This window comes from Patiria miniata, unplaced genomic scaffold, assembly GCF_015706575.1.
Source record: "Patiria miniata isolate m_02_andy unplaced genomic scaffold, ASM1570657v1 HiC_scaffold_16, whole genome shotgun sequence".
In the NCBI taxonomy this organism is placed as follows: Eukaryota; Metazoa; Echinodermata; class Asteroidea; order Valvatida; family Asterinidae; genus Patiria; species Patiria miniata.
In genome coordinates this window covers 14,959,112-14,982,608 of record NW_024037054.1, presented here as the reverse complement: position 1 = coordinate 14,982,608, position 23,497 = coordinate 14,959,112, and the positions used below count along the sequence as shown (strand labels likewise).

The window sequence follows — 23,497 nt, the reverse complement described above, 5'->3', positions numbered from 1 at the left end:
AAAGGTCAAAGTTCAATGGTCCAGAGCTATTAAACATTGACTGTGGGGATTGCAAAAACCATGGTTTTGTCTGGGCTTCGTCTTTGGGACTGTAAGTGCCTGACTTGGGGACTCTGACTCGACATGGTTCCATGTTCTGCTGCAGGAACTCAAATCCTATAATGAGAGGCCTTAGTTATGAATATTTCAATTTGTATAGACAAAAGTGTCCTAACATATTCTGAAGCCAACATTTCAAAAACATCTTTCTTGTTTTCTACGCTACTGGACTTCCAGTACAGTAATGTTTATAAATTTATATATATGTGTATGTTTTATGTGTACAGAAGAAAAAGAGCATTTCCGATGTTACAGACAGGACATAGGAGACACACTGGTGAGTATTGAGTAAATGTTGAATTCAACTTTTAATTTTGATTACCTCAGAGTTTATTATGTATGCATGGCACAGCTGTTGTCAATTGTTTACTTTTTCATGTTTGTTTTTTCAAGAGAAGGTCAATTTAGTTTTTGGAGGTTTTTTTTTAAAAACTTGGTTCAATTATGAGTTTTGAATAGTGCTATATTCATGAACTGTGTCCAACGATTGGTTTCTGCTTAAACCCAAACACTCCATCACAAGTCCTTTCACAAGTCCTTTCGTAAGTCCAGTCACAAGTAGAGCCCGGCGCACACCTTCGCGATTTCACCGTTGCGGTTAGACCGTTATGTTACCCGCACGCATGCCAGATCCGCCCTGTAATCGGTCACATGATGATCGGACACATGATAACCAGTTACATGATGACAACCATGTGACTTCCTTCGTTTATAATCTGAATGGTTGACATTAAGTTTTGTGTCCGGCGAAATCGGATCGTGTGAAATCAGATGCGACTCAATCAAACACCTGGTCGCCCAGTATACAGTATACCGCTATTCATTCGGATAGCTAGTGACTGGACTTGTGACGGAAGGACTTGTGATGGACTTGTGATGGACTTGTGATGGACTTGTGTTGGACTTGTGATGGACTTGCGATGGACATGTGATGGACTTGTGATGGACTTGTGATGGACTTGTGATGGACTTGTGATGGACTTGTGATGGACTTGTGATGGACTTGTGATGGACTTGTGATGGACTTGTGTTGGACATGTGTTGGACTTGTGATGGACTTGTGATGGACATGTGATGGACTTGTGATGGACTTGTGATGGACTTGTGGTGGACTTGTAATGGACTTGCAGGGACTTGTAGGGACTTGTGATGGACTCGACTACATCACTGCCCTGTACTGCCCCAAACTGCCCCAGCACTGTATGGCATTATGGATTCCTCAGGGAATAATAACTACAGGTTGAGTAGAATGATATGTGTCTTTCTCTCTCTCCAGATGTACTGCTACACTCTCCTGAGGGAGCCCCTTTTAAATCATCTCTATGCAATACTGAGCAGAATACAAGAACAACAACTGCCATGGCAGGTAAAACAAAAATGAGATTCTTTATTTTGAATATCCAATGTGTATTTTTAAAGTCACCATATATGACTGTGGCATGGTCTTTTTGGCCGTGCACAGCGAGATAGCAAAAATACAGATTGCCAGGTGACTCGTTCTCGGCCAATCAAGATACAGAATCTGTGGATGAGGTGACATATCTTATGCTAAAGAGCGAACCAGTATGTCACGAACAGGGTTCCTTATGGGGTAGAAAACACAATAGAACAATAGACCCCATGAGGAAGTCTTTAGAAATTGAACTGCCCTGTAAGGGAACCAAAATAGAGTTTGAGATTTCAATAGGAACAAAGGAAGGGAAAAAAAGGTCTTTTCGTGTATAAGGCTGTGAGTGCCGCAGGGTGTTGCTTCTGGATCTCTCAAACGTGGTAAAAAAGTGCCCTCTAGTGTGCATGCACAGAATCTGTAGATTTTCATTCGTTGTTCGCAACCACTGCCATGATATTTGGACCTTGTCTTCTCATCACAGCAAGTGGAGGCGTGTCTGTTTGCGTTCCGCTCCATCGCGGAGGGAGGCGACTACGGTGATGACCAGTGCGTGTCGGACCTACTCAGACTACTATCTCAAGTCAACATGTCTCATACCACGCTGGCATCCACTGCCTTATACATGCTAGGTGAGTGATTGTCACTTGTGCTGCTCTAGGCCGAATATCCATGAGTCTGTTTTCGATGTGTGTATTGCATTTACTGGTTGTGTATCTGTGATACCTACTCCGAAAATCTGCATTTCTTTGAAACTTGACTGAAGTAGAACTCAAATACATAGCATGCAGCAGTTTGCTAGTTGAAAAATAAGGTCTTATTGAAATGAGGTTTAGTTTTTGCAAAGTAAACATTTTACGGAATAAAAATAAGTAAGATTTAACATCTCAATAAAGGACAACAGACAAATCCTAATCTGAATTATGGCCGAATGGAAGGAAAGGACACTACAGAACATTGTCAACTATTGTTGCAAGGAGGATTTAATGAAACTCTGCTTCTTGGCCGCTCTTCTGCTGCTTTCACATCATGTTACAAATATCGCGCTAAAAACACAAAGATTTTGTTTCTATGGGTTGATTGTGGGATCAATGTCTCATGGTCACTACTTATTTACACACATTTGCATTGAGTTCGGCTCAAGACTAGAGCGACGTCTGAAACCAAGTCACTCCTGAGTCGTTCTGGGTCAATCTTTCACCATCTACGTCATCAAGTGGCTCCTAATTGTTTCAGACGTCAGACTTTGCGTGTATTTAATTCAAATCTTGACTATACTAACATATGTATATTGGATAGAGATTTGGATTTTTTCAGATCAAATAAGCCGATCAAGTTTCATTTGATTCATATATTACAGTGTTACACAGGGTTTATACTGTGTACTCCTAATAATTTTTGGACTAACTTCCTTTCAGGTGCCTATTCTGAGTGGCTAGCTGATACACCCGAGGCCTTAAGAACTGTAATACCAGTCCTTCTAACCGGTAAATAGTCTTGCTGTATTTTCTTTTTTTTCTCACTATTAATTTGGTACATTATACATGTATGTATCAAATTGGTGAACTTGCCAACCCTTGTACAGAGTGTGCCAAAAAAGTGCAACCTTCAGAAAGCAAATAATTCAAACTGTTTGATTATTTTTTTCTTCAATGAAATTATATATTACATTAAAGCCTGACTATTTCTCAATCCACTCCTTTTTACCCCATTCCATCTGGGTACCTAGATCCAGAAATACAATCAATTAAGTGAAATGGTGTAAACTTTACGTTGGCCACTCACGCCTGCGATGTCACCAACTTCAACAAGTCCAGGTGAGAGTGGCCCAAGTACAATTATCACCCTTTCACTTCATTGATTGCATTTCTGGATCTAGGGACCCAAATGGAATGGGGTATTAAGGAGTGGATTGAGAAAGTCAGGTTTTAATGTAATTTAATAAATACCTTGGAGAGTTGATGGTTTCTGATTGGTCGAGACTCGATCACGTGGCCGGGCATTAACGGTGATAATGGACCGGCTTCAAAGATCAAGCGAATAAATGGCCCCTGAACCAGCATTGATCCAGCCCCGTTCAGCCCCATGCAAGCCAATGATTGGTCAAAATATAGTAACAGTCCTGCGGTAGCTTGTAACAATAAAGCTCTGCACATGCGCTCAACCCCCATCGCGTGAGACTGACGCGCGCGTACGCAACACAGTTGCTAGGGATGCGTGCGTGCAGCTAGCAGTGCAGTATATACTGAAGATGTTTTCGACGAAAGCGTAGATCTACGATTTATTTTCTTTGAACACTTCACCAACCGACATATTTACCTTTCCTAAACCAAGCATCTTTGTAATTCCGGACACAAGGAATGTGTAAACGAGATTTCAGCTTCCTCCATCAGGTAAAGATATGAAAACATTGTTGTAATTTGTTTCGCTACGGCAGGAGTTTCTGTTGAGTTAACGTCGTTATAGCTGTTAAGCTAAAATATGGCCCATGAACATGAACACAAAAAAGTCTGGAAATATCGCCGAAAGAAAGTCACAAAATTGGAGCATTTTAACTGTTTATTTCGTTAAAAAGGTATTTATTAATGGGAATAACAGTGTGAGGATCCGGTCTTCACTGCGTGATAATGACTGGGTGTGGGGGTGACCGCTGTTAATGGACCTCGACTTCATCTCGGTCCATTAACAGCGGTCACCCCCACACCCGGTCATTATCACGCAGTGAAGACCGGCTCCTCACACTGTTATTCCCTTAATATAATTTCATTGAAGAAAAACACAAATCAAACAGTTTGAATTATTTGTTTTCTGAAGGTTGCACTTTTTTGGGCACACTTTGTATATGCAGTAGGGCAAGGAGATTAACGGATGGTGGTATAGTTTTTTTTTTGGTTTTTTTGTGTGTGTGTGCAATGACTCTCTGTGTGACACAGTTGACTTCATAACACTTCGCATCCCTTCACCTGAAACTGACCAGCAACGTTCTGAAGGGTTTTACAGATTGCTCTTAATATTGACTTTCCACTAGATGGGTTGATTAGGAGTGTTTGTGTTTGGTTTTTTGTTTCGGGTGCTTGTCTAGGTTTGAATGACCCTGAACTAGCAGCACCTGCCACCATGTCCCTTAAAGACATCTGCTTTGAGTGCCGGAAAGAGATGAAGCCATACGCTGAGACAATCCTGAACGCTAGCCAGGAAGTACTCAGGAGAAACACTATCAAGGTCAGCTCAACCTGTTGCCTTTGACCTTTCCCTTTGACATTTTGACCTTTGACATTTTGACTTTTTACAAATGTGATGCGATCAGGCTTAATGAGTCGTTTGTCTGGAAATTTCATTTAGAGATTCAGGCCAAAATAGGACTACTTCATCACATCACTTCATCACATCTCTCGGTGTTCTGACTTCCATGATTTTTGAACTAAAGATGGTATCAGTACGCGGTTTTCACAGCAGTAATGCTGAAATTGTGCTTTTGTTTGACAAACGACTCATTTAGCTTGATCACATCACAAATACTGTTACGTGAAGATGTCTTTCTTTACAAATCTATTGATTTTGGAGTGGTAATATGGCAGACAGTGACTTACATGTAACAGCCAGTGGGCTATCCAGATTTAATAGGAAATGACGTTTATGACATACTTGTGACTGGTCCCCTGCATGTTTTCTGCATTAATTTCCCCATTCGGCTATTGTTAACTTTTCAGGCCAGGGAGAGTGTGCGACTCATGTCCATCGTTGGCTTTGTCCTGTCAACGCTTTCCTTACAAGAAATCCTCAGCTACTTACAGCTAATACTAGCTCCACAGCTGCAGATATTAGAAAGTGCAATAAACGAACAGGTATGTCTAACCCATTAGCAACTGTACTACATTGTATTACATTGTGTTCATTCACTGAAAAATCCATAAAATCATAGAGTGCTCAGGCAGTTTTTGTTATTCCCCAAAATCTGCATATTCCATTCATGTACAAAACACCCGCTATAATGTACAAAGACACCATTAAACTTTGTGTTCAATATAGTCTGTGTGGTGGCGTCTTTAGAACTACTATTTAGGGCCGGGGGATGATCTTATGGCCTGGCGTCGTAACTTCACACAGGCCAACTGCGATTAATTCCTGCCTGTCGGGAACACATTCCGTTGCGGCGCAGAAGTTGAAATTTTTCTACTCTTGCGACTGTTGATATTTTTTAGCGCAGACTGATGCCGGTCGCCTTAATATCGTCACAGTTACACTCAGGTCACAAAAAATCGGCAACTGATATGTTCCCAACTGTCATAGCTCAGGTGAAGCTTGATCCTGAAAAGTCAGTCGCCGACTGATCTGCGTCGTTACAGGGTTCACCTGAGGGTGGCTTTAAGTTTATGCGCTGTATGTTTTTAATCGCAGCCATTGGAGGCCTAAAGGTGATTCATGCCTGGCTTCACATTTTTGTGCACAGTGATTGGCGTGTGTGCCATTCATCAGTGAATGTTCTCACCTCTCAGTACTAGACCTTGTGCGTTAAGACGGAGTCAGAGGGTAGTGGTTTTGTATAGCTTGTATGGGCATGACTAAACCTTTTATTCATTCATTGTTGGTAATAAGTTCTTTTGTCACAATGTCCTCACAAGAGGATGATTGGTCACAAAGCCGTCTTTACCTCATCTGTTTTCTTGTCCTAGCATGCCCTTAGGTATATCAGATTTAAAGAGGTATCTGTCTATTTTCCGTTATCTTCAGTTTGTGTAATCTTGGGCCATGTTCGAATTACTTGCCTACATATGGAAATTTCACACATGCTCTATGGAAGAGGCTGCAGCCACTTCTCATAGACCTGTGTAATATTTCCAGCCCTAGCCACGTAATAGTCCTTTATCATGCTGCCACCATTTCAGTCATGTTCCCTGTATCCAATTACAGTACTGAATGATATTTTTTTTGTTCAAAAAGGAACCAGGCTATTTTTCCTTCCAACCTCGCTTTGGTTACATTGATCTGAATGGGAAAAAATCAAATGGCTGCAACATGTCAGTGGTCTATTCAGGCACAGCCTAACTCTAGCTCAATTGTAACTCACTGTTGTGTAGGAGAAAGATAACAGTAGCGCCCCCAGCAAAGACAGCTCGGCGTCTTGCAAAATCCGACCGTCACCCTCGGGGGTATGTGTGGTGCAGATGCATCATGGGATGTGCACCTGATGCATGCTGGGATGCGAGTCCGGTGCATGCTGGGATGCGAGCCTGGTGCATGCTGGGATGCGAGCCCTGTGCATGCTGGGATGCGAGCCCGGTGCATGCTGGGATGCGAGCCCAGTGCATGCTGGGATGCAAGCCCAATGCATGCTGGGATATGAGCCCATTGCTGAATCGCAATAATCATTGCCACAAATATTTTTGCATCTTTTTCTTAAAGGTATAGTCCATCATTTGTAATTTCTGCATTTTTTTGGTTTGAAGCAACAAAAGTGCTCAGAATCTAAAGAAGGGTGCTTAACAACTAACCTGATGAAGTTTTAGCTCAGTGAATGCTGTATATATTTGAGAAAACATTCTAGGATCTCAGTTCCAATTTAAAAGTTGCCGAGTCATGTTTTGAATTGCACCCAAATTCAGCGTCTGGGACACATTCTTATTCACCCAATTGCAGCTATGCGATGTCACGCACCAAAATGATGAATTGTAGCAACCATGCGTGCATGTGCGTCATGTCAACGCTTGTGCGCACCAGTCACCAAATTAAAAACGAATTACGGAAATTTCCAAAATGCATTTTTAGATGCATCTTCTTTCATTGTTTTCTTCAAAATGATAGCATGCCAGAAAGAATAATTTCACAAGGAGTTTAGTGCCATTACTATCTTTAAACCAAGTAAGCTTAAAAACAATAATTTTGTCAGTTACTTTTGGGATAGCTGCAAATGATGTACTCTACCTTTAAACTGTCGGAAAGTGGCTCCAGAAATGTCTTTGTGAAAGTGCTCAGTAAGAAAGTCCTAGTTTTGTTCATAAAAATGCTTTGGGTTCCAACAAAGCCTCATTATTAGTAGGGTCTTTGACCTGATTACACCATCCAAACCATGCCAGTCAGCATGAAATGTTAAACTTTCGCAAAGGTTGCCAACATTCGCAGGTGTGCACAAACATTGGCAAAATTTGAATAGTTTGTATAAGTGGAATGCCTTTATATTAGTAAAAAGTTTGATTTTGGTGCATTTAGGCAAGTTTGGTTTCATAATTTGGTCTTGTACCCGGACTGTGGTATAGAAGTTTCTGCATTTCAGCATGGCCAGGGTCTAAGGAACCTGCACTATTAATACATATTTTCCTTCAAGTTTGCATATAAGTTTATACTTTCCTTCTCACCATCACGCCCAAACCAGCCCACCCCTATCACCAAGTCGACCATCCTTCTCAAGATCAACATGCTGTCCAATCTCTGTTCGACCCTTGACCTGAAGCGGCCGGACCGGACCGAGCAGGAGGAGGAGTCAATAGCAGCCAAGAGGGCGGCGCCGGCCCAGGACGAACCCCAGCCGGTGTTCCTAATCCTGCAGCAGACGTTGCCGATCCTGCAGAACCTTCTCAGTGTCTGGATATCTGACGTGGGCGTGGTCGAAGTAAGAATCTTTTTAACGAGTTCGCGTCGGAGGACGTGAATTACGTGATAACACTCACTGGCTGTTTTTGCACACAGGCACGGCTGACGGGTTAAAACGTTTAAGACTCGCCTCTGGGTGACTTCTAAACCTGCTAATCCCTCGTGTCTTTTGTACACACACATAAATTCCGTGAAGTCTGTGGAGGCCGACCGTGTGTTAATCTTGAATTGGCCGTTGTGCACGGCCTATTGTTGTACAATTTATGCTCCAGTGCACACCCCGGAGTATTGAAACCTATGGGGTTTTGGCAAGAAATATCGTACAAATACTGTTGAAATGACTCTTGCGCATCAGTACATGTATTTGTGGCATTTGGTTGTATATCACAAGTTGCCTTGGAAAATTTTGCCTATGGAAAAGAAATCCCAGTGCGATATAAATGCATATTGTATTAAATGCGTATAAGATCACTATATTTACTTTTCATGCATTTTGTTCATTTCCAGTAACATCATTCGAAATCTTAAGAATTAATCTACCCTTTTCAAAAACTTTTGAAGAATGCTAACTATCCTCATTTCAAAGAATTTCGCTTTACAAAGTCAAAAAAACCAAACCGACACTAACGCAATTTGTTAATTTTGGTATCCAGGCAGTCTGCGAGTTGCTAAGGAGAGCCAGTCGGACGCTGCTTGACGATCTTCAGCCAATGATACCCCAGCTGGCCGAGCTTGTCGCCACAATTTACAATGCTCTGCCACAGTCGGCCATCTTGGATCTAGCCCGACAGGTACGTACATGCCAGTCTGAACGCAGCCTCATGGGGGGCATTAAGTGTCTGAGACTGGTCAGCGCATTGTTGACCTGTGACGAAGAGGTCCACTTTAACCCTAACCACCCTGAATCCATCAAAATTCTCTTTGCCAAAGTGGAGGAATTGGGAGGATTGAGGTTGCATGGCAAAAGTGCGTTACTGATTTTGTAGAATGCACTTTGTCAAGGTCTTGGGCCGGACCTTGTGTTGTTTTAAATAAATATAGGCGTGGATTATGCTTGAAATCTTCCGTTTTGCTCCAGGATGTCACTGGCCAAGCCTCAATATATTGACAGTCACTGCCGCAGGATTTTGCAGGATTCAGGTAGTGGTCACCCCTCCACGGACCATATTCAAGACAAATGGAGGAATTTGCAGGATTGAGGCTATATGCTGTTTTTACATGAGGCCAATTGGAGGATTTTGCAGGATTGAGGCTACATCTTAGCAAAAGGCCTAGGGAGTAAGGGTTAATTGAAATATCCATGCGCCTGCAAGTAGGGTGTTTCATAGTCTGTGTGACTGGCAGACTATCCCGACACTACAGGTATTGATGGCAGACTCATCATTGCATTGGTAAACTGGCTTTCGGCATGTGTGAACTTGGTGGCATAAACATAGATAATTCCCCGACACAGAATCTGATTTGAGTAAATTCTTTAGAGGAGAAAATTGTAGGGCTGTGCATAGGAACCGGGTACCGGAGTACCCGACCGTTGATGTCTGGAATCGGTTCAAGATTATGGGATCGAGTATCCGTAACCAACTTTACATATGACTTAACTTCTCAGACAATGAAAAAGAAGGGTTTTTGAATGCAATTTTGGGGGAAGTTTCATAAATGAAAACCAGGCCACATGGGAAAACAAAACATATTTCACATGGATGACGCTCTCGAAAGTTGCACTTTACACTGTAAAGCTATAAAGCTCACTGTACACGTTGTATCAGGCTGTATTGACGCACCGACGTACAGGTAGAAGTACTATCATACGGACCTTTATGAACACAATCTGAACAGCAACTTCCGAGATTTGAACTTTGGGGTTGGGTTTCTTTAACAGGTACCCAGGTACCAATGTTTTTTTTAATCAGATACCGGTTTCTGTACTACATGTACCTGTTAATGCAAATTGGAGATATTTTTGATGCTTATGGTTTTTGCCGGTTTGGGGGAAGGGGGGGGGGGGATTGCTCGCCGGGGTGGGGGGGGGGCTGTTCCCTCTCCCTTCAAACCTTCAAATCTTATCTTGCCTGAAATTGTATCGTTTGGAAGAAACACTCAATGAAGGTTTTTAAAAAAAGTGTGTCTGTATGGCCGTGTGCTCACTTTTTTTTATGTGCACTTGCAACAGAATCTAATTATTCAACCCAACAGAATTGTGTGTACGTTTTTTCTGTTTTACTGAAAATGTACAGTAGCCACTGAGCTAAAACATGAAAAGGTTAGTTGTTGTGCAACGTACTTAAGAGTTTGAGCAAGTTTGTTGCTTTATTATTATCTATTTCTGGCAATGAAACCAAGGATTCCTCAAAAGCAGCCTAGGCACTGTAGATCGCAAGCCTGAGGAAACCTGTAGAGAGGAGACAATGAGAAGAAATTACAGTTTTATAGGTGGGAGGAAAACCCCAGAAGAATATTCTGGGGGGAACCCACGGAAGCAGGTAGGAATTGAAAACCCAATCCACATGTTGGACCAGGCTGGATTCGAACCCGCATCACAGCGGTGGAAGGGGTCCGAATCCCGCCTGGGCCAACATGTGGATTGGGTTGTCAAACTGAGAAAAACAACCGACAGAAAACAAATAATGCTGCATTCATGTAACTTGACATATCTATCTGCTAACTTCATTGAATCTTGTTTGAATCTTGTACCTTCGAAAAAGTTAATTTCATCAAAGTTTGGGTTGTCCCCACTTGGACCCTTTTGACGAAGGCCAGAATCACAGTTTAATCACGAGGTTTGATAAGCGGTGTTTACATGTACGTGTAGGTCACGTCCTGGCACTCACTCTGATTGGGAGGAAACTTTGAGCTTTTGAAATTTGTGTGAAATCTGTTATCTTTGCTATTAATTTTTTCTTCATTCAATTTTTTTTATAATTTTGTTCCTGTCTGTTTGCTGTCAATGTTTCATAGGTCACCAAACATGGAATAGCTGGGTCAAAATTTACACTCCATATTTTTGGATCATGGGACTCTGAATAAAATGATACCTGTATTTTTTTTTTTTCCAAAAATTGGAACAGTTTTAATTTGCGTTCTCATTTTTAATTTGGTTTTCCTGCCCAGTTTTCCTTGTAATGTTATTTTGATCATGTTATTGCCAGCATGAAGAATAATAGAAAGAATAGGTCCCCTTTTTGTCCCATACGTAACGCCGTGTTTTCTTTAATTACATAATCATCGCAAAGATTAAAAGTTGAATAAAAACACTGAAATCCATGAATATCTGAAAGGGTTAAACTTTCATCACCTGTACGTATGAAACATAGCGTGCGCCAATTCTTGGACTTGCCCTGTAACTAATAGTGACTTTGAGTTTAAAGTGAAAAGAAACTCCGTTGCTTATTTCGTAATTTTTTCTTTATGTGTACTAATGTTGTGCAAACCCGAACCAAAACCGAAACCGACTTGAGCCAATCTGACACCGACTTCTGGTCGATCAGGTCGGTTTTTCCATCATTTCAGTCAGGTCTGGTCGGTTTAGGTTTTTCAGTTTTTGGGTCGGGTCGGTTAAGGCATATTGGGAAAAACCTAAGATAACCGAAATAAACCCCCAAAACACCAAACCAGTTTGGAAATTCACGCGGTGCAATAATATTGCTGAGTTACTGTGCACGGTATGACCAACGTCTACCCACCGCACCAATGTGCATGTGGTTTATGGTATATCACACACAGTCTATGACATGTGGGCCCACCAGGAGGTAACGTTAAGAGTCTTCACCTCACCATACGGTATAATTCTTTACTGAGAGACGACGATTTTCACGCAACACAGAGCCACGCGGGTAAGTTCAGGCACAAAAAGCGGACACAGTTGCCCAAGCCAGATATTCGGGGGGGTTTTCGGTTCGGTTCGGTTTCAGGTTGGTTCAGGGCAGGTTTTGCTTGAATTTTTGTCGGGTCAGGTCGGGTGGGTAGGATTTAGGGAGTTCAGAAGCGGATTCGGTTTATATCTATAATATTTTGGGTCGGTTTGGCCTGGTCAACCCAACCCGATGCACAACATTAATGTGTACCCTCTTTTCCCCCAGATTATTATTCTGTTTGGCGACAGCAAAGATGTCTGCTCTGCTGTGGGCGCCATGTTTGTTGAGCTCTGCTCCAAAACAGTCAGTCTCTTTCCAGCACGTACGTCCCACAAATAATGCTTTGAAATTTCCTACAGCTTGCCTAGTGACACTTTCACTCTTAAGGCCACTTCATACTTCACCGGAATGCAAATGCTTTACGAATTTGACGCCATGAAACCTTCGCTATGAAATTTGCCGTAACAGTTTAACTTTAGAAATTGACCAGTGCAAACCTTTTGTTTTTAAATTCAGAAAAATTTGTGAACAGGTTTTTATGGATTAAAATTTTCAGTCATTTTCAAAAATCCCATATTCAGTATAATGAAAAAGAGTTCTGGAGGAGTTGAGACCTTGCCGAGAAGCAGTTTTTTTTCACAAAGTATTAAGTTTAAAGTTTTACCTTAAACACTGAACATTTTTGATCAAAATGATACAGTTTTGTTTTCATTTTTCTTTTTTTGAAACCAGGGGCCAGAGAGCAGACGGATGTTGTAGAAACATTCATGGCTGTCTGTTCAATCGTAAGTCTGGATTATAAGGATGTTTCAATATAAATAAAAAGTCTTTTTGATCAAAGGTGTACATTTATTCAGATATTGATAAAATTAATTTTTTTTTAGATAGCAGGGGTGTGAAATCTCAGCTTTAAAGCTGATTTCAGCTGTTTTTGTTTTGGATTTCAGCTTTTTCCCCCTCACTTGCCGTGTACAAAAGTATCTATCCAAAGTTCAGCTTTTTTACACCTTTTTCAGCTGTTTTCAGCTTTTTTTATCAGAGGTCACTCACACCCCTGGATAGTTTAAGTTGCTAATTTACATTGGCCCTTTTGAGACTCTCTTTGTCTAAGCATCTTAAGCACTTTTCATGTATATTTTTTTAATGATAAAGCCATCTGTATTCAGACATATGACCTCAGTTATAACTGTGTGACCTTTGACCTTGTGTTGACCTTGTGCATATTTTGTTTACTCCAATGCAGCTACTGAAGAAGCAGAGCCGTGTGTTTGTTCGTGAGGGTTGCAATCCGGCGGCCATTTTCCAGTGTGGCCTGATGGCCATTACATTACCAGAGAATCCCACGGTCAAAAGCACCTGCAACTTCTTTGTGAGTGAAATGAAAAGATTTTGAGCGCATAGCAAAATAATGTACACTTTAAAGGGAAAATACAACATTTGCAAACCTCAAAAAATAAAACTACCAAATCATTTTGAAATACCTTGCTGGACTGTTAGTGAATGACAGTGTAAAGCATCCTGTAAAATCATGGCACCTGGTATACTGTCATTTAAAAGAAAAGTGGTATTTTTGTATCAATTTCCAACGCTGATCGGCCGACCAGCGTTGGGAAAAAACTGGCTTTTTTTTCAAACACTGGCCCCAGTTGACCATCGCACTTGTTTGCAATAGATTACACACCTATGAACGGGTACAAGCCAGCTAGACTGGTTCCCTGACCTTACAATTCCCCAATGTATGTAAATTGCTCTGTTTCTTCTTAAATGGAGTCAGGGAACCAGACTACAGGAAAATGATTGTTTTTCTTGGTTTTTATAGCATTTTCGAACCCAAAACCTCAAAAAAGTCAGTGTAACTGTATTTGCTATGTATTTCCAACCCCCCAATTCCATCCATTTCTGAAAATTACAGCAAAAGCAAATGATGTATATTCCCTTTAAATAACAATTCATGAATACCTAAATACAGTTTACCCATTCCCATTGGTCGACAGCCTGTCACATGGCCGATCTGAAACGGATGATAACGACATGGCTGGCTAGTCTTAAACACTTTTCCAGTGTCACAAGAAATTTGGACTCTATGAAAGCTAGTGCCTTTACCCTTTTATTGGTTGAACGTTCACAATCCTCACCTAGGCATGCACAACACTACCAGTGAGTCAGTATTTCATTGTCCTAAATTCACAACGCACTCGCCACAGCTGCATCTGAGCAACATCGTGCAGCGCGCGGGACGTGCACGCCAACCTCCATAAAAGGAGTTGTTTACGTCTTAACCCTGGACATTCCAGTATATAGCTGGAGGGGTGTTTCAAAAAAAAAAAAAAAAGGGAAATTGTTGAACAAAATCGTGGGAAAGTTTTAATTTTTGACTTTTTTTGACTTTTGGACTGAAAGGTTTTGATTTTTCAACTGAAAAAGTATTTATGAATGAGAATAAGTGTGTGCTTAGGAGGTATCAAACACTATGTTTAAGACCGGTTGGAGTCTGGATGCTGATAATTACATGTCATTGTAATTAAATTGAAATTCACTAGTTGCCCAGGCCAACAGAGGACTGTATTTTGTAATATTTGAAGGCAGACTCATTTGTAAAGTTAGTGAGGAGTGTGGCCAAGAAGTTAGCAATAGCATTCCCGATTCGTCAGAGGGTCAGGGGTTCCAATCCAGCTGCTGGTCATATGTTGTGTCCTTGGGCAAGCTACTTCACCCCCACTTGCCTCTCTCCACCCAGGAGTATAAATGGGTACCGGCATTAGCTGGGGAGCAACATGCGATGGACTGGCATCCCATCAAGGGGGAGTAGAAATATTCTTAGTTGTTTCATGCCAAGGAAACCAGAGATAAACGCCGGCCTGATGGGGCGTATTGGCTCATGACAGACTTGTGACAGACTTTATTTACTTCACGTGCATTCTGTGTTTGTTTTTGTCCATAGATGTCATTTATTGCCCAGTCGGATAATCTCCCAGCCCTGGGTGAGGCTCTGACGCAGCATGGCCGATCCTTGCTGGAGTTGGTTCTCAAGGTAACAGAACGGTTATCTTTATTGAAGTACCGGTAGTGTTTATTATATTTATATTAACTTGTATTTAATGAAGAAATAAAGATTGCTTGAAGGACGTGACATGATAAGTAGAAAATGTGGCGAAGGCAAAAGACTAGGAAGGAAAAACATATTACATGTAGAACGAATATTTGGGGTCCCTCTTTGTCCCAGGACAATTTTTAGGAGATACACAGTGTACGAGGAATAGAACATTTGTTAAGCATAAAAATGTTGGCCTAGCGTAAACACATACTTTTTATAGGTTTATAGCCAAAATGTTATGCAATGTCTAATGTGTGAACCACTTCTCAGCTGTTGTTTTGTTTCAGCGCATAAATTATGTGAATATCACTTTTGCATAGTAGAGCTAAGAGAAACAACTTTTTTATCTAAATACTACACAATATTAACCATCCTGTGCAAGCATACATTCTGTGCCAAGTAGTAATTTCAAATGAAAATCAAACAAGTGACTGTTTTCAACAGTTCAGAATTCCCAGCCTACATAAAGCAGGATTGACTGGCCGTGACTGTTTAAGTAAATTTATACAGCTTTGCTCTGGCTGTGGGTGATTGATAAGCCAGCTGTGCCCACAACTTGCCTGTTTTGTCTGTTGCACCAGTTTGACTAGTCGCAGTGCTTGCTTGACATATGATCTGACTGCTGTTGACTAGCCTTTGTTAATAGTATAGTAGGGGAAGTGGAAGTGTATTTTGAATGTCTGTGACTGTTTAAATAGCAGGAGGGTTTACTATTATTTACTGTTGAGCAGAGCTATCTGAATGTTTAAATGTTTAAGTTTTTACGTCTTTTCTTCTTGTAAAATATTATATCAAACATCGGATCAACTTGAAACATTGCTTAACAAATTACCAAAAACAAAGTTCTAAACATATTTATGGTTAAAGAGCCCAAACAGTCCAGTGTCTGTTGACTAAACAGGCTTCTGAACATGTGTTGGGTTTTTTTTTTGGGTGGGGTGAGGGGTGTTTTTTCTTGATTGTTTATTTGGTTGTTTGATTTTTTATTTATTTTTATTGCTCAGGACATGAATAATATTTTATACAGAGCATTATTTTCTGTTAAGCAACTCCAAAATGAAAATTTGGCATTGAGCTTGTTTTTCCTTTGCAGGCCATCGGCGGAGCAGCCCCGCGCACGGTCATCGAGTCGCTGGCCGACGTTCTCTTCATGCTCAACAAGCATTGCTTCAGCCAGCTGACCAGCTGGCTGCCAGAGATGGTCCTCAGCCCAGACCTCAACCTCCCCCGCGTCACCAAGGACCAACGGGAGCAGTTTGCCAAGACCATACTCAGGTGGGTCTCAAAAGCATATAGGCTTTGTTCTTGAACAAAAGAGGGCACTACGGCATGTCTTAAAATACAGTATAGTAAAGTCTGTCACAAGCCAATGTGGCCCATCAGGCTGGCGTTTATCTCCGGTTTTAGTAGCATGAGATAATTGAGAGTATTTCTATTCCCCCTGGATGGGATGCTAGTCCATCGCAGGTTACTCCCTAGCTAATGCCGGTGTCATATGAAAATCCGACTCCTATGAAAATTGGACTCCTTTTCCCTATGATTGGTCAATCCCTCGCATGTGACAGGTCACTCTCCTATAATAGGCCATTTACAGGCTATTATCATGCTTACGCATGCACAATACTACGAACGAGTCCATTTTTCATGGAGTCGGATATTCACGCTACACCGGTTCCCGTTTATACTCCTGAGTGGAGAGAGGCAAGCGGGGATGAAGTGGCTTGCCCAAGGACTCAACATATGGCCAACAGCTGGATTTGAACCCACGACCCTCTGATCATGAGTCACAAACCCTAACCACTAGGCCACACTCCCCCAAAATAAGGTGTACCCATTTCAGATGCCCATTTCTAAATGTGAATTATCAGAAATGTACTGAATATTGAAAAAAATAGACAACTACAAGGAAAAAAGGCCAAGATGTCCTCTATCCAATGATATTAAGTTCATTACTTCATTGTCGTGGATGAAGGAGCAAACAAGGCCTCTACGATACTACCTCAAAATTTGAGATCTAGAATCCCAACAAAAAATGTGTAGTTTAATGTTTTAGTTGTTATCATTTCGTCAATGGCATTTTTCGTTCATGGACAGGGTTGAATGACTTACTAAGGCCAGTTCTGGCAAACATTGACTCACGATGAGAAAATGGATACGTGACCTGTTTCCTTTTCATCGACGGTCAAATCTCGATGAAAATGACCATCACATGTCCTAGGATGCTTTGTAAAACGTGGCCGTTATCACCCAAAATAAGTTTCGTAACTCGAGGTCCTGTTTACATGTGTACTTAGTTGGGCAAGAAGCACGATTTGTAAATTTTGGACAACTGAAAGGATATTTTCGTCCTGTGTGGTCAGGGGATACTGACCTCTAGGTGATCTTTGGACTGGTCAAGTTTATCGCTCTGGCCAACCCATTGTAGTAGCTAGTTGTGTTTCCCTCCACAGATAGAATTTCTTTACTAAAATAGTTTATTATTAACAGGAGCATTAGGCCAAAAAAAAAAAGTCTCCGGTTTCTGGTATGCGCGCGCGTCGCCGTAGCCATGCGCGTCGGCAAAATGAAAAGGTTTTTTTTTCAATAAAAGATGATGTCTCAAAACCGCCAAACTCACTGGTTCAACTGGAATCCTGCTGCTGCACAATTTTAACGTGTTTTTAGATGGGGTTATGATCGAGAATAAGCTTTATGTGGCCTCTCTGGACTCCCATATATTTGCACTAGGTTTAGTCGGGCACCATTTGCAGTCATCAGCCGACATTTGAAGCAAAAAAAACAGGTAAAAAAAAAAAAAAAGCCGCGTCGCCGCACCACTTTTTGGGCAAGCTCCATACCAGAAACCGGAGACTTTTTTTTTTTGGCCTTACAGCCTGAAATCCCCCAAAATGTCATGTTTTGGATTGTTTACTTATCCTATTTTGAAGGTCTGGTTGAAAGGAAACTTACCTAATGACTTACCATTCCCGAGAAAAGACGGAAAAAAACCATTGGTCACATCGGATGCAATGGACATTTTTTAACATACATGTCCTCATACTGGAATTTGTATCCTCGTGGAGTCATTTCTTTGTTCTCGTGTACTAACATTTTAGAGTTTGAAAGTGCAGTTTCAAAATGCTCCTATTTTAACCAGATTTTATTTCCTGGGCTGAAATTCGTACTTAATATCCCTTACATAAAATACTTCAATTTGCGACGGATCAACACACCTTGGAAATTCCTAGTTTTTGAGTAAAATCCATATATCTTTTTCGTGATAACCTTATGGAGACATATTCACCTATAGAAATTGCCCTGTGGAGACATTTACAATCTTTTTGTTCCCTATTATTCACATGTCTCCACAGGGTACAGTGTACCTGATCATACGTTTTTCAAGTTGTATCTTTTCAATGTATCGTACTTGTTCCGTGTGTGTGAATATGGAATACACACAGCACCAATACACAAAACGTTATTTCTCAAACATCCGCATAATACATGTATGCTATATCGTGTGGCTGGATTCACAACTACATGTAGCGCTCAACAGCCCAAAATTTTGACCCCAAAATTCGTTCTCGCAGAGTTCTCGCAAGATTAACACAAAAGCACCCAGTTTTTAAAGGATGGTTGTGTGGACATTCATAACCTACTTTAAATGCTCTTTCCAATTATTATAATTTCAGTTAGAGCGCGTTTTGTAGCCCAATTGGGCTCGTTCCAGGAGGTAATGTCCCTTTAAGAGTAGCTTCCTACATTGTACATCAGTATTTGAAATGGTTCATTGGACTACTAGGTGTTGGATACTGTGACGATGAGAAGTTTACTCAAAGTTAACATGAAGAGACGTTGGTTGTTGTTTTTGTTTTTTCCTTTTACAAATTTATTCAAATTGCAATTTGTATAATAGATTCCTGCAGCCATTGTGAAACAAGCCAAGTACATAACGAATAGGACTTTTCACAACTGTTGCAAAGTTGTGTAAAGCACATCTACTTACGATTGATTTGAATACAAAATTGACCTGACATGCAACGTTTTTGATTATTTTAAACAACTTTGGCCAAGTTCGGGCAAGGACCATTAGTCGACTAGTGGTTGATTTGTGATGTACCTTACGCCTGCGCACTGATAGCAACGTGCGAACGTCTATCGTCAAACGCTGGTCAAAATGTCATCGCAAAACTTCTGGATCCTGGCTCTCTGCTAGCGTTATGAATGCGCACGGCTATTGGTTACCAGCGAAGCAACCAACCCCAGTAGGCTGGTTCCAAATAGTCGACTAGCGTAGTCAACCATTGTCGACTAGACAGAGTTCGGGCAAACGTTAGTTAACCATTGGTCAACTATAGTCCTTGCGCGAACTTGGCCTTGGATGAGGACAGACACAGTTTTTAACCAGGACTGATTGTCTGTCATTTCATTCACGAAACAGTCGTTGAGTTACATGTACATGTTACTTGACCACAATTTAGAAAAAAAGTTTCGTCTGTTCAAGTTTCATTTTTACATCCCAGACTGTACATAAGGTGTTTCCCAATTTTCTAACCCTATAAATATGCAATAACAAATTTGACTACGTGAGAGCATTTTACATTGTTTGAACGATTGCTAATGTAGATTTCAGCAAAAGCTACCCCCCCCCCCCCCAATTGTTCTGGTAACTTTTGACCCGCAAAGCACAAATCAAGTGTTTCGCAAACATCAATCTGACATCAGCTTCACATTGTTGTTCTAAAAATATACCCGTGATGAACGAGTGTTTATCGGAGCCTCTCTGGTCGCTTGGGTTTTTAATAATTTGTGAGAATAGACGGTTCAAAAGTCGTTCGAACTCTGAGATAAAAATATAAACTTTGATAATTTTATTTCACAACAATTTTTTTTTTGTGGGGGTGGAGGTTGGACAGGCACTATCTTACAAATCTAGAGCTGTCAAAGTTTGTTCTTATAAAAAAAAATGTGTTGCTTTTTGTTTCGCTTTTGGCAAACCGTTTTAAGGGCCCATGGGATTGGAATTCTTAAGTGGAATCTTTGAAATTCACTACATTTCACTTCATTTGTAGTCTCTGTATCGCCATCGCTAAGGGGTCTTAGGACTTTTTGGATAAGTTTGTTTAGTTTAGTTTTTGCATTTGTGGGATTCCTCACAGCAACAAAACACCTTATTCCAACCGATTTTAAGAGTACTGTAGTGTGACGTCAGCTGTCATTGTTCTGGTTCGCGCACTGATGTCTTCACACACTTAAGCTGTGCGTGTGGAACAGAATACGTGGCACACCTCGGTACTCTATAGAGCCCTTTTCATTGTGCATTTTGTTGCACTTTTTCAAATAAATGAAAGAAAAGTAACATGTATTCAAATGGTAAACAAATATAGACAGGTGCAATAGTAATTGAACACAACGAAAACAGCAAACAAGACAAACATAACTTGTCCAAGTTCTTTTCTGGATGATTTTCTATTGATGATCGGGGGAGGGGTGGGGAGGGGGATGCACAGGGGGTAGGGAGGCAAATTGAGGCCCCCCCCCCTCCCAAACATACCACAGCATTTTGGCACCTGCCAAAATGTACATCTGAAGGTAGGAATTGTGACCCCAGCTCAAAAAATAAGGACAGGGGGGAGATGGAATGTGTTTGTCTTCTTTTCTAGAAATCCCTTCCTCAACATCCTTAAATCTGGTATTCTCTAAACCATTCATTCCTCCGGACCAGCTTCAATCAGGAATTTTGCCGTTCTTGTACTTGCGTGTAAAGCCACATAGGATCATTTGAAATTACCTGGAATTACCAATTTTCATGACAGAAATCTCACTAAAAGTGAAGATAGGGAGGGTACTAGATACCCTGTGAAATTATTCCGCCTGAAATGGTATGAAAACTACATAGTAACATTGAAAGTGGTTTTAAAATAGTGTGTCCAATGGCACACTTTTTTACGTGCCTTATTAACGGAATATAGTTACGAGACCCAAAAATGTCGCATACATTTTCACCGTTTTCTCAAAATGTATAATATCCACTAAACTGAAACTTCAACAAACATAAATATTGAATTCAACAAACAGGTTAGTTGTTGTGCTCCCTACTTCAGATTTTGAGCAAGTTTGTTGCTTCAAATGAAAAAAAGTGCACAATAACCCAAATTATGCAATGTTTGTACCTTTAATCTGTGTCCTTGTATAGCAATGTTGACACTCAAAACAAATTGCATGACTCCTCGTAATATCCTTATCTTATCTACTGTGTACAGAACAACATTCAGCGTGATGAAATTCGGCTTGGCACGTACTGTGGATCTGGGTTTTTGGATGTTTTTTTAAGCTTATTTCGAAATCCCTCTCTGTTCACCGTGACTTGTTTTTCGGGCTTTCTGACCCTGTTTGACAATGCAGATATGCCCCATCTCCCAAACACCCTCTCTTGTGCCTTCGTCCTATGTACACAAGTTAACAAGGGAAGATTTAATGGGCATCAGTGGGGGGGGGGGGGGGGGGGGGGAGGCATGGGGATGGGGGAGGGGGGTTGGATCGCTGAACACCCACACGCCCGTTATTCCAACCGATTTTAATTTATTGTTTTTCCTTCAAAAAACCACAAAGGGAAACTGATTAGGTGCATTATAATAGTTTTTAAAGTTGAACAAATAAATTAACTGGGTCGAGTTTGAACCTGCAACCTCCGGATTGCTGTTCCGGTACTCTACCAACTGAGCTATCCAGCCCTATTTGGTGGCTCCCCATTCTGTCAGTGTCTTTGTTCAAGGGGCGCTTGAAGCTTCTGACTAGTGCCTGTTGAACAGAGACGTGAACAAAATGGCCGGGGATGGCTCAGTTGGTAGACCACTGGAACGGCAATCCGGAGTTTGCAGGTTCAAACACCACTCCAGTCAATTTCTTTGTTCATTTCCGGGGGGAGGGGGGAAATGGAACTTTTCCTTTCTGGAAATGCATTTTTCAACATTACTGATGTGAGTGGTTGCTCTGTTGATTTCAGCATCTCCGCCACCTTCTTTGGAAATCCTGGATCAGCAACTGCTTCAGTTTTTTGAAAATTGAAAATTGAAAATTTGGTAACAGTGAATAGTACTAGTGCCATCCTAAAGTGCCACTTCAAATACATACTACAATGTATACACTCTTGAACAAGAAAACAAAATCTGTGGTGTACCACAATGATTCTTAATGTTTTCATCCTCTAAATTCATTTACCACCTTCCCCCCTTCCTCTTCTCCCCCCCCCCCTTCCTCTTCCCCCTCCAAGTTCGTTTTTCTCAGATTTGCTGTCTTTTAAAGTCTCAGTCGCACTATTCGTTCTTGAAACAGTGCACACTTTAAAAACATTAAACATTTGTTTCACTCGTGATTCATTGGCAGAAGAACAATAGGAATGGTGTCCTTCCTACCGGTATTTTACAGCAATAGAAACATAAAAGGGGGTCTCTCATGGTCTTTAGGCTTATAAATACCGTATATTCCAAGAAAAAAACAGTGACATTTGCCCAACTGAGATAAGAATGGACTTGATCATAACATGTTCAAGGGCAAAAATAGAACTGTGTTTACATTTTGCATACATGTTTGCATAATTGTATATTTGTAGCTGTTCACTGAATGTTACCGGTATATCAAAGACAAATAACCTTGGTTGTAAAAACCAATGTGCAAACAATTATGACAAGTCTTGACTTGTCGAGCAGTTCATGACTGGATTTGAATTTAGAAAGAATTTTTTGTTGCATTAACCCTCCTATGCAAACATACACTCTGTGCGAAGTTGTCCTTTTAGTCATAATCAGTCAAGTGACTGTTTTTAACAGATAAGAGCTCCCAGCCTACATAAAGCAGGATTGACTGGCTGTGACTGTTTATGTAACTTGATACAGCTATGCTTTGACTGTAGGTGATTGATAAGCCAGCTGTGCCTACCACTTGCCTGCCTTTGTCGGTTGACTGAATTTGACTAGTCACAGTGCTTGTATATGATATAGAAATATGATCTGACTGTTGGTGGCTAGCCAGTGTAAAAGGCATGGCAGGGGAAGAGGATTGATTTTTTGACTGTCTGTGACTGTTCAGACAGCAGGAAGGTTAATGTACAATGCAGCTTTAACCCATGCATGCGTGGAGAAGTGCATAGGCCACTGTGATTGGCTGGAAGCTCATTGAAAAGTTCCATGAGCCACTGTGATTGGCTTGCAAGCTCAGGAGAAAGTTCCATGAGCCATTGTGATTGGCTTGCAAGCTCAGTAGAAAGTTCCATGAGCCACTGTGATTGGCTTGCAAGCTCAGTGGAAAGTTCCGTGAGCCACTTGTGATTGGCATGCAAGCTCAGTAGAAAGTTCATGAGCCACTGTGATTGGCTTGCAAGATCCATGGAAAGTTGCATGAGCCACTGTGATTGGCTTGCAAGCTCAGTAGAAAGTTCCATGAGCCACTGTGATTGGCTTGCAAGCTCATTGCAAAGTTGCATGAGCCACTGTGATTGGC

At 41.1% G+C, this 23,497-nt stretch overlaps 1 protein-coding gene across 2 annotated transcripts in view; it reads left to right on the top strand.

Annotated features, from left to right (window-relative positions):
• The window catches only part of LOC119723088 (importin-13-like), a 68,465-nt gene that overhangs the window by 29,352 nt on the left and 15,616 nt on the right, over positions 1–23,497 (top strand). For both annotated transcript variants that reach the window (XM_038193600.1, XM_038193601.1), the window contains 13 exons: positions 327–376; positions 1,376–1,465; positions 1,971–2,118; positions 2,905–2,973; positions 4,569–4,708; positions 5,197–5,331; positions 7,857–8,093; positions 8,728–8,865; positions 12,151–12,247; positions 12,658–12,710; positions 13,169–13,294; positions 14,867–14,956; positions 16,113–16,294. In XM_038193600.1, coding sequence (XP_038049528.1) covers positions 327–376; positions 1,376–1,465; positions 1,971–2,118; positions 2,905–2,973; positions 4,569–4,708; positions 5,197–5,331; positions 7,857–8,093; positions 8,728–8,865; positions 12,151–12,247; positions 12,658–12,710; positions 13,169–13,294; positions 14,867–14,956; positions 16,113–16,294 — 1,555 coding nt within the window. The remainder of the gene's footprint in view (positions 1–326; positions 377–1,375; positions 1,466–1,970; positions 2,119–2,904; positions 2,974–4,568; positions 4,709–5,196; positions 5,332–7,856; positions 8,094–8,727; positions 8,866–12,150; positions 12,248–12,657; positions 12,711–13,168; positions 13,295–14,866; positions 14,957–16,112; positions 16,295–23,497) is intronic.